Genomic DNA, 10758 nt, shown 5'->3' with positions numbered 1-10758 from the left:
AACTCCTTGCATTTCAATTCATTCTATTGTTTAGCATGAATATGTAGGAATTACACAGCAGGCTACCGGGGCTCAGAGTACTAAGCTAAAGCAAATGTAATTTTTCATTTAGAAAAAAATATCCACTGACTTTTTCAGATGACCTAGAAATCCATTTTTAAATCTGTATGATTAAGACAGGCACTGCAGAAATCTAGACAAAGCCCGTGGCATTAACCTGCCAGCTAATGAGCAGTTAGGTAACCAAACAAATGTGCATGGTATCCCATATGGAAAAGATATATATAAATCTTATAAAGTTTGTATCTGTCTTGTGTGAAACTTGTATGAAAAGCATACAAGAGTGAAAACAAATATAAGATCCCTTGAAAAATTATATAATGAAACTTGTATGTTTTGGATACTTACTAAAACAATATATGAAAGTAATGAGAAAGTGGCCACTTTCATGAGTTAAATCATATAAGTTTTTACTATTTCTTTTCCATATGGGATAGTAAGTCACAGTTCTGACTTACTAAGTGGAAACAGTGAGATAAGTCAAACATGATCAGAGAAAAACCTAAAAAAAATACCACTAACTCATGATTATAAGATAATAAGCTGTCATTTTCATGGGTGTAATTACATGTAATTACATAACATTAAGCCAAATTTGAGATATATAAGTATATATCAAGCAGTGGCCTCGGGAGAACTGATAGGATCGAAGCGAAAGTGGTAAAAATACTGAGTCATCGGTTAGTATATTAACACGCTGGGGTTGCTGTCTGAATTACATAACCATGAGTCAAAATTACAGAATGAAATCATTGTAGATCTAAATCAGGAAATAATCTTCATAGTTTAAGTCATGAGCTATAGTTTCCTTTTCTGAAAGCGTATGAAATTCCACAACCAGAATGATTGGAGGGGGGAAAAGGGGCTGATGATTTTGGTGCTGCATGTTTGCAAGCTGTTGTGTCTGTGTGCAAGCCTGATGGAAATTCACCTCAGTCCTTCTCACTGGGCAAAACCTCTACTAGTGACTTAAAGTGAGCCTAGGTAATGGACAGAAAGCTTTCTGGTAACTGGTGCATGCAAACACAAACCAAAGGCTACAAATAGGTAAAGACTACATGGCACTTGAGTGTTCTTGTCCATCGCAGTAAGAGGACAAAAGCTTTTCTTCTCCGAGGGCCTGCCTACAGAGCATTACAGTAGATGGCCTCCTCGTACCAGCTCTCCAGTGCAGTGCAGAGAGCTATGGATTTTCTGTCGGGAGTCGCTGGCTGGGACGAGCTTTTAATAAGTCATGCCAACCGGCGAGCCATAGAGGATGCATTATGGTGCAGTTATGCCGTTATTATGATGGGAGCGCATCATGTTGCCCATCACTTATCGCTGAATTTCAGCTGCTCCCAGCGCTGAGCCACAATTTAAAGTAGACAGTATGGGAACTCACCACTAGAGAGGATCTTGGCCGGCAGTGTCATATTTCCAGTGTGAAGTGTGCTCCTCCAGTGATCCACTTGCATGTAAAACTAACACTGCTTTGAGCCACGGTTCATCAGGCTTCCTGGGGATAACCACAGCCTGATCTGCTCACAGCTGCAAGTGGTTGATTTCACTTGCTAATGAGCCAGCTACCTATCTTGCAGCCATTCATCAAAGTCTGCCCAGCAAGTTGACTGTGTAAAGTGGACCCTGTCATCACAGTAGATTAAAAGTTTAAGCATACTTTCAATGCTTTTTGGGATTGGGGTAAACACTTCCTGAATAATGTCATTAGACATTTCCAAGGAATTTTCATCTGATGCCCCCACCAGCATCAGATTACAGTCAGCACTAAACTGTTCTCGTGTCCTGTTAGTAATTAAGCAAACACCATTACCTGGAGTGCAATCTATGCTTCCCCTTGCATGCCCCCTGCTGACAGTGCATTACTGCAACCCCCTTTGGTTTCTAAAAGAGAAATTAACAACTACCAGTAATTGGTTTGGTTATTGTAGCAAGTTTATTGGACATCAATGTTACATGGCCTGAAAGATGCATGTACTCAGACTGAGGCATGAAGCCCAGCTGAAGTGTCTCACTGAAACCCGTTTGTGACTGTGTTGGATTAGAGTAGAAAAATCTGCTCAAGAAATACTGAGCAAGACAAAAACAAAAACAGCACGCATAAAAAAAAACACTGCTTAAGAACACTGGACGCAATCGGGAGTGAAAAGGAACGAATTTGAGTAGTACACAGCAAAATCTCCAGTGTTAAATTAACACTGGAGAGTGTCTATATGTTTAAAAGTAACCTAATTCATTTTGAAGATTAACAAAGACTAACACTGAGCAGTGCTGATTTTCTAACACTGGAAAATAACTCAAAATGTTAGAAATATTCCAGTGTTAGAAAATCAGCACTGCTCAGTGTTAGCCATTGTTAATCTGCAAAACTGACTAGGTTACTTTTAAACATATAACACTGTCAAAAGTGTTAATTTAACACTCAACAGTGTTGTATTTAACACTCAGAGGTGTGGACCCATATAGACACTATCAACATGTATTTACATCTATGTTTTTTCTCACGCTAGTAGCATTTTTACTAGATTACATTACAGTGTACAGGGGTTCCCATTATTTGGTCCAACCACTGTATTTGCATGAATCCAATACACCTTTTAGTGTCTTCAGCTCCCAGGGTATCCCCCTCAAAAAGCTTTTTTGTTTGTTTATAAAGCCTTCTGAGTAACTGGAAATCTATGACGATATTTACATCTGGGTGATGAACAGTCACTACATGATCTAGTCAAAAATGGTAAAAACTCAGAAAAGGAACTAAATCCCATTTGGAAGCATCAGTTTGCAGCACCAGCTGCAGCTTCATCCTTCTGCCCTTCCTCTGATTCTTGCGCCGTCTTTTTGAAGAACCGTTCAGCTCGTAGCTCCTCAAAGCAGAACTCAGCAGCACCATTTAGCAGCAGCTCTTTACAGTACATGCTCTGCTCCTGTTGTTTTCCCGATTCTGCCTCCTTCTGCTGCTGCTGATGGTCCTGCAGCCTTTTGAGAGGAGTCTCATCTCTGCCCGGCTTACGCGCTGACAAAACTGTGTTAACTGCTGGGTTGATCTTACATGGAGTCCTGAGGGAGGGACAGAACAATCCACTTACATTCAGCTTAGGAAGACACTAATCAACATGTGATGTGAATATAATATTTAGCAGATAAAGCAATGACATAAAATGTCAGATAAAAACTGGACCTTTTTCTGAGATATGCTACTAAAAATGTGAAGAATACTGGAAATACTTTTCCCCTCAACTGCAAGTATATATGGTAGTCTATTCATGTCTGTAGGTGCAATCAGCCTCCAGAAAACTGCACCCAGACTGAACAAGCTAATGATTTGATAACTGAGATGACGGAGGATTTTTTTAAAAATTCATTTATTTGGGCTTTTCAATTAAATGTGCGTATACAGCCACAGATCTTGGTACTCAGGCATTTCTGTTGAACCTTTAATGCTCCTGCCTGTTGTCTCTTTGTCTGTTCCCCCCTGGTCAAAATAATGAGTAAAATTAAAAATGAATGAATAAAAAAATGAAGGTTTTTATAGTAACTCACATTGTAGGAGGCTGAGCCGACTCCTCCACAAACGGTTGGAAAGTGAGTTTGGGAGGCGGTGGCGCCATAACAGTATGTCCAAATTTGGACTTTTGGGGCATCTATGACGACATAAAAAGAAAGTTATGAATCAACTTTGCATAATGGCTTTCAACACACACAACAATGAGCCTGTTCTCCCATACCTTCACATCACACCATCGCTCAGGCTTCTGCTCATTCTCCTTCGCCCTAGATGTGGGAGGAGCCACCCAAGCTTCCAATCTAGGCTCCGATGGGCCTGCGCTCTGAGCCTTATTCTCGTCAAAGATGACCAACCGACTGTTACTGCCAAGAACAGGGGCGCCTTGTGACTTCAGGCCACCGGGAATACCTGAATACAAACTCATTATGTTTTTCCCAGTCTTAAAGTACTGTTATCATCAATTTAGTATTTTGAAACACATTTTATTTGTATATTCATGTGCTTACTTCTGATTCCGGCCCCTGTTCTGTTGATGGGGGCGACAGCCTTTTTCTTCCCTCTGTGTTTCAGATCAGCTAGAGAAACTCTCTCGAGTTGCTTAGGCTCATCATCACTGTCTTCCTCCTCCACATTCATCATCACCTGCCGGGAAACGCGTGCCTGCAGTGCCCTGCGAATATAAATACAGAAAAATGTGATCACTGTAACAACATAACAGAGATGTTCACTTATCAGAAACTATACTGGATGCCTCCATACTTGTGAAACTGTAGGAGTTTATCATGTGGGTCAGCACTCTTTCTGAACCCCTCTTGGTAGACCAAGTCTGCTTTGCGGAAATTGCCCTGATCCTCATACTCCTCTGACCAAGCAATGTAGAGGGAAGCTTGTGTTACTCCAATTCCCTGTGCTTGCATGTATCTGTAAATTTCCAAAGGCTCTTGGCAGTTCTTCACCTGGTGACATGTAATGAAAAGTTATAAATGCAGCATTAGTTTGTCAAAGTAACAGAAATAGTCAGAGGTTATGCTTTTGCACTCACAAATTTGATCCAGAGGTCAACATAGCGGGGGTCATTGTGATAATGTTTCTCCTCTGTAAATCTGGTCACGACCCGTTCCAGCAGTGTGGTGAGGTTGCTCTCTTTTCCACCCTGGGGGAAGGTTTGTTCTGTCCACTTAATATACCTGGAAAAATAAAACCGTGTTAGGATTACAGGGAAATTTAAGAGCAATGTTTATGAGCACACTTGGCTATTGACATATTTCCCTTACCGATCCCAAACACTAAGTGGATCATCGCCCTCGTATGTGCGCAACTCGGACTCAAATGCCCTGCAGAAATAAATATACACAAGGTCTTTTTTCATCATATAAAAAAATGCATGGACAAAATGTACAACAGAAATCTCTGTCACCTAATTTAAGTTTAAAATAGCCATCCATACTGTCGCTGCTGGTTGATTGCAGAGGTGGGTCCATCTTGTTGTTGACTCAGCGCCTGATGTAAGGCCGATATGGCTCTTCCCCGCCTCAAAGGCTGGATGTTTTCTTTGCTGAGCTCCCATTCCACATCTCCTCCTTCTGCCATTTCTGAGACAGAAACTAGATACATACAGCAGGAGAATTAATTACTTGATATTTATCCCCGGCTGAATTTGTAATTAAAAATTAACCAGAACCCCAGAAAAAAAAAAAGCTGCATGACAGTTTTAAATGGATTTGTTATTTGTTATTGAGTGAAATAAGTACTTGATCCCCTACAAACAGCCAGAAATCTGGCTCCCACTGATTGGCAAATTAAAAAAAAAAATCAATCAATTACAGATACCCTTATCTCAACTTGTTATGTGTATAAAGCACACGTGCCCACAGAATCAGTCCTGGATCAAAACCATTATTTCGCCCTCTGTATACACATTTAATTCAGTTGCTTGGAGTTTTTAAGTTGTCCTATTTTTAAATTTCTGATCTGTAATCTAACTTCAATAAGAAATCACCTTATAGGCAAATCAATAGAACAATAAAAATTAAACGTAACCCTTTAATGCCTCATATTTGACACAAGAATTTTTGAGACTACTACATCATCAGTGTGTCCCCCCCACAAACAAACAAAACGGCCCAGAGATGTGAAATTTATATTCTAGATTGTTGGTCAGAAAGACACCATACTGTCACAAAATGAATAACGGAATCATTTTGAAGTTGTATAATGGTTTTAAAGGAAGATTTTCCTGAGGTGACCTTCATAGTTTTATCTATGCTTTAAAAATTTACCACAATCCTGTTGTTTCTCATTTTTACCCAAGTTTGACTGGATAAGTCTTGACTCAGAGCATAACTTGAGGGCTGTGCTGGGTGTGCCACTACATCATCCTTTTTATAACTCAAAAATGTTGCTAGAATGCAACCTTTTATCTTGGTGACCCTGACAAACCAATTCTATATACATAGCAGGCAGGACTACTTTAAGGCTCTGCTATCTAATCTACCTAAAATCTACTTGAGTTGATTCAGATCTCTGCTGCCAGACTTCTTACTACGACCAAAAGGAGAGAGTACATCACACCTGTTGACTTTAAAATCCTTTTATTTAAATCCTCTAGCTGTTGCAAAATGCAAGACAAAACCTCTGGGGAGGTAGCTTTTTCAGTGTTATGCTTCAAGCTGCTGGAACAGCCTGCCAGAGGACCTGGCTGTGTTGAAATCTTTAAACTTAACAGCCCCCTCCAAAGCTTGAGTGTGACTGAATATTCTTTACAGACAGCACTTGTTTTAATTTCATATAACTTCTTTGCTTTAAGTAATATGTAGTTTCATTCAGTTTTTATTTTATTTTTCACTGGTCAAGTCTGTTACTTTTTATTTCATTTGATGCACTTTTGTTGTAGTTGTATTTAATTTTAAATAACTTTTTTGATGTTCTGACTTTGTTATACACTAACGTGAAATGTGATATACACAAAGCTTATTATTATCTCTGTATAGCCAAAAGTAATCTATTACTGTACTGACACTGTCATTATAATTGTTTATTTCGGGCTTAATTAGTTCTTTTGTGTGAGAACTAAATAGCATGATGTCCAGGAGGCATACTGAACAAGTTTCAGGACAACATGAGCTAACGATGCACTTCAACAACAACACATTTTAAATAATTATGTGGTAAACTTCCATCGTATTACAAACCGTGTGACACGTACACAAAATAATGTTTAGCTATCAACACTCTCCCTGCGTTCCTGTTAACGTTAGGAAGTGCATGTGTTTGGAGCTAACACACTAGCTAGCGAACGATAGCTTTAGTCTGACCAACTTTAGCGTTTTTTCCATCGACGACAAATTTACATAACTGAATTAAAATAGACTTTCTGCAAAATGTGCGTGTTCTATACCGCTTCCGAGCCTCCTTTATTTCTTTTCTAGGTGACAGCTCGAACTCCAACGTTGTCGCAGTAAAGCTGTTGAACGGTTGTGTCTGTATTTTGAACAAGAGCCGCCAGAGATTTAGCAGGACTCTGATTGGACGGAAAACCGGAAAATGCGTTTACATTACGTCATACCTCCTCTTCCGCGTTGCTTCCTGTTTTGAATGAACACCTGAAAATAGTTGCTAGTAGCTAGCTGCCAAATTAATGCTCACGACTGAGTGTGTTTTCTTAGACATTTTAACGCACTGTAGCTGTATCGATAGCATTAACATCCCCCTACCCATGAGCCTCTGCATGTGTCGATATGGACAGTCGATGTTATTGTTGTGCATCCAAGTTTAGCCTCTTCAAGAAGGAGGTGAGTATTTCACGGCTAATGCTAACCACATAGACATACATAGAGGTACATTTTGAATAAAGTGATCTATTTACTGTTCGTCATAGCTGGGCTGTAAGAACTGCGGCCGTTCCTTCTGCTCCAGCTGCTTGACTTTCAGTGCTGTGGTGCCTCGCTGTGGCAACACCCAGCAGAAGGTCTGTAAACAGTGCCATGGTAATCTGACCAGGTAACGCTCAAACCCTGCAAGGAAGAAAAAAACCCCCCTAAAAGTAGTTTTGTTTGGACTTTGGAGCTTCTCTCTCATTTTAATTTCTTTCTTTTTAGTGGGCCATCTTCAACCAGTGCTGGCAGATGGTCTCCTCCAGAAAACTATAAAAAGTCAGTGTATACGATCAAATAAGGGAATAACTTAAACTTTGGCAGCACAGCGGTTTCATAACATCTAAAGTACACGTGTCTTCCATTAGACGGGTCGCTGCACTTGAGGCCAAACAGCAAGGACAGCCAACACAGCCTGTGAGGACCAGCAAAGCAGGACATCCACCAACCAGCGGCCTGAGCAAAGAAGATCAGGCAATTGCTGAAAGGCTTCAAAAGCTCAAGGAGGACACAGCACCTAGTAATAAGATTTTTAGCAGCTCTCATTTTTATTTAATCCAGCAAGTGCAGTAATATTATAATATTTTCCAAAACAAGGTAAGGAGTAAGCTTTTTGCCTTCTCTTCAGGGTCTGTCCCCTCTGACAAAGAGCTCGAGTCCCGACTTGCTGCTCTGAAAGCTCCCAGCAAGCCAGTACCTTCTGCACAGGAGATGGAGGACCGTCTGGCCACTCTGCGGGGTCTCCCTCCACCATCTCAAGCTCCTCGACCTGTGAGCTGAATCTCTTCCTGCTTGTTTGTAACATCTTAGGCCTTACAGTACAGCTCAGTAGCTCAATAGCTTCAAATATTTATTTAGAGGGAACTCAATACTAAACAGTGTCCCTTAACTCCAAGTATATATGCTTGTCTATTCATGTCTGTAGGTGCATCAGCCTCCAGAAAACCGGACCCAGACTGAACAAGCCAATGATTTGATAAGTCAGATGACAGACGAAGTTGCAATTGACAACCAACAATCAAATCCTGAATGCAGTAAGATATTGCATTTCTCCCTGATTTTACCTGCCTTAAACCAATAAGTAATGAGTCAGTCATAACATTCATTCTTATATCGTAAAATTAATAAACAGGTACTGAACAACACTGTTATTAAATCTGAAGGTGTAGATGGCCGCATGAATGATCTCAATAAAGGTGAGGCAGGTACATTGGATGAGAATTTGGAAGAGAACCAGGATGCAGCCAAGCAGCTGGAGGCTGAGAAAGCCCATCTGCTCGAGGAAGCTATGGAGGAGCTGAGGAAAGAAAGTCACTCTCAAGATCAGATCCTGCACATGGCAAAGAGGCTGGCACAGCTGAAGGGGCAGGACCCGGACAAAGGTGAGTTATTCGAGCACCATTCACCTCACCTTATCTGTTATCCACGCACTAGTGTGTCATAAAATATGATAAGGACGTGTGTTGTAAATGCAGTTTCCATGACAGAAGTCCTAGCATGCTAGTGTATCATGCCCCATTTTCATTGTGATTCATTTATAGTTACTATGGAGGACTTCCAGCAACCTGACAGTGAAGAGGAGACTGAAGAAGAAGCTGTTATGAGAGTGTTAAAACAGGTGTGGCAAAAATAACCACGAGATGATAATGAACTATAAATAATTTGTTTCTGCGTACATCTTACACCCCTAAAGGTGCAAGTGAACTAATTCAGACCAGTGTGCCTAGCCACAAGGGGCTGCTATTTTGCCAGTTTAATCACTTCTTATTTTTTCTTGTATGCTTTCAGCTCTCAGAAGAAGCTACACTAGATGAAGCCAGTGGCTACAACATACCTTTAGAACAGAGTGGGCCAAGGAATAGGGAAAATAAAAAATCGTCCAAGAAACCGGTACAAAACCACGCTTGAATTATTTCTTTATTTTAAAGCTACGTGAGTGCATAAAATTTAAATCCCGATCTGATTTTATTTTAAAGGCTCCGCCTCCGGCACCTAAGAGCAGGAACCTACCTGCTGCCGATGCACATCAGCCGTCAGACAGTGACGAAGAAGAGCTTCCGTGGTGCTGCATCTGTAACCAAGATGCCAGCCTTCGATGTCACACCTGTGATGGAGATCTGTACTGCAACCGCTGCTTCAGGTAGTATGAAATGCATTAATTATAGAAAGAAAGAAAAAAAGCCTAACTTTAGACTCATGATAGACTTTTGCATGGAAGCCTTGACTGCACACAAAAAAACAAGATCTCTGTGATTTGGAATGCATACCATGACCCAGATAAATTGCAGGCAAGCTGCTGCCCTACTGTTAAGCAGCATGAATATAAAGTATTTAGTCTGATGAATTATCAATCCATGCTTCATTATGTCCCCAGGGAAGGCCATGATAAATATGATAGGAAGGAGCATCGCACCACTAACTACACTGCGCCAAAGAAGAAGAGGGAGACATGATAGTGAAGCTAAGCTGCAGGTGATTGGTAGAGTTAGGCCAGCCATCACACTTAGACTTGTTCATTAGCCTTAAGTGACTTACTATTGTTAGAAAACAGTCTCTCTAATCATTTAAAACAAGCCACAAACCATCAGAACTCCTCAACATATTTTATTCAGTAAATGCTAAGGCTGAACTAATTGAATGAAGCATAATAAGAAACCACTGGTAATATTTCTTGCAAAGCACGGGTTAGATAAGGACCATAAACACAATGTAAATGCATTATAATATGTATAATATCTTAAATATAGTTTATTTTTTGTGGAATGTATAAAAATAGACGTATGTAATATTTGTGAAGGTATTGCAGCAAACCTGCACGGCCGCTTCACATAGGAATCCCAAAAATTCATATGGTTGATCTGAATAAGAAGTATTGGGTTTATTTTTATTGTGACTTGTCCTACTTCCTAATGGCAACAAAGGCTTATTTAAAGTGCTCTTTTGCACTTGTCATCATATGATGATTTCCAAGTTTTTATAACCCATACAGAAAGCAGACACGTCGTGAGCTCATCTGGGATGATGTACAATCCCAGACTGCTGTCAGCTCTGCACCGAAGAAGCACAGAGGAGTCAGTATAAAAGGATTACTAAGGGCTTTGTTTTCTTTTGGCAGTCACTGCAGTCGCTCTTGTAATCTGTGTTCAGCTGGGTGTGTAATTTCGTTATAAATAAAGGATAAGTGTTAGCAACTATGTCACGTCGTTGAGAGCATGCAGCATACCTTAGTCTTAATTTAAACATTAAAGCCTTATTTTTTTTCCTTTTTAGATCCAACGTATTATTACTTGATAAAAATATCTCAGTCTGTCAGGCCTTGTA

The 10758-nt window shown here is 40.2% G+C and overlaps 2 protein-coding genes across 4 annotated transcripts; one reads left to right on the top strand and one right to left on the bottom strand.

Annotated features, from left to right (window-relative positions):
• Positions 1-1977: 1977 nt before the first annotated feature.
• On the bottom strand, positions 1978-7087 carry bub1bb (BUB1 mitotic checkpoint serine/threonine kinase Bb). Its single transcript, XM_080871078.1, has 9 exons — positions 6963-7087; positions 5013-5169; positions 4840-4899; positions 4608-4752; positions 4325-4521; positions 4072-4235; positions 3786-3973; positions 3601-3701; positions 1978-3117 (listed from the first exon to the last, which is right to left on the bottom strand). Exons 2-9 carry the CDS (start codon positions 5153-5155, stop codon positions 2835-2837), a joined length of 1281 nt encoding a protein of 426 aa, XP_080727204.1. The 5' UTR covers positions 5156-5169; positions 6963-7087; the 3' UTR covers positions 1978-2834.
• A 42-nt stretch (positions 7088-7129) lies between these two features.
• Positions 7130-10607, top strand: zfyve19 (zinc finger, FYVE domain containing 19; the record flags this gene model as incomplete). Of its 3 annotated transcripts, XM_080871077.1 has the most annotated exons (12): positions 7131-7356; positions 7443-7564; positions 7663-7716; positions 7806-7957; positions 8066-8208; positions 8363-8471; positions 8601-8819; positions 8979-9055; positions 9226-9327; positions 9414-9577; positions 9812-9909; positions 10427-10559. In XM_080871077.1, exons 1-11 carry the CDS (start codon positions 7303-7305, stop codon positions 9888-9890), a joined length of 1275 nt encoding a protein of 424 aa, XP_080727203.1. In that variant the 5' UTR covers positions 7131-7302. The 3 variants fall into 3 exon arrangements, with proteins under 3 accessions (XP_080727201.1, XP_080727203.1, XP_080727202.1); XM_080871075.1 differs by lacking the exon at positions 9812-9909 and having other exon boundaries at positions 7130-7356; positions 10427-10607; XM_080871076.1 differs by having other exon boundaries at positions 9812-10561.
• Positions 10608-10758: the final 151 nt, after the last annotated feature.

This window comes from Rhamphochromis sp. 'chilingali' (genome assembly GCF_963969265.1).
Source record: "Rhamphochromis sp. 'chilingali' genome assembly, chromosome: 21".
Taxonomy (NCBI): domain Eukaryota; kingdom Metazoa; phylum Chordata; class Actinopteri; order Cichliformes; family Cichlidae; genus Rhamphochromis; species Rhamphochromis sp. 'chilingali'.
The sequence above is the reverse complement of the archived record's forward strand: the minus strand, read 5'-3'. Positions and strand labels throughout refer to the sequence as shown.

Coding starts and splice junctions, on each gene's coding strand:
- bub1bb (XM_080871078.1), bottom strand. CDS start 5,155: ATGGCAGAAGGAGGAGATGTGGAATGGGAGCTCAGCAAAGAAAACATC. Junction 4,236..4,324: donor AAACTCCTACAGTTTCACAA/GTATGGAGGCAT, acceptor TTATATTCGCAG/GGCACTGCAGGCACGCGTTT. Junction 3,118..3,600: donor TCGGCTCAGCCTCCTACAAT/GTGAGTTACTAT, acceptor TCCCTCCCTCAG/GACTCCATGTAAGATCAACC.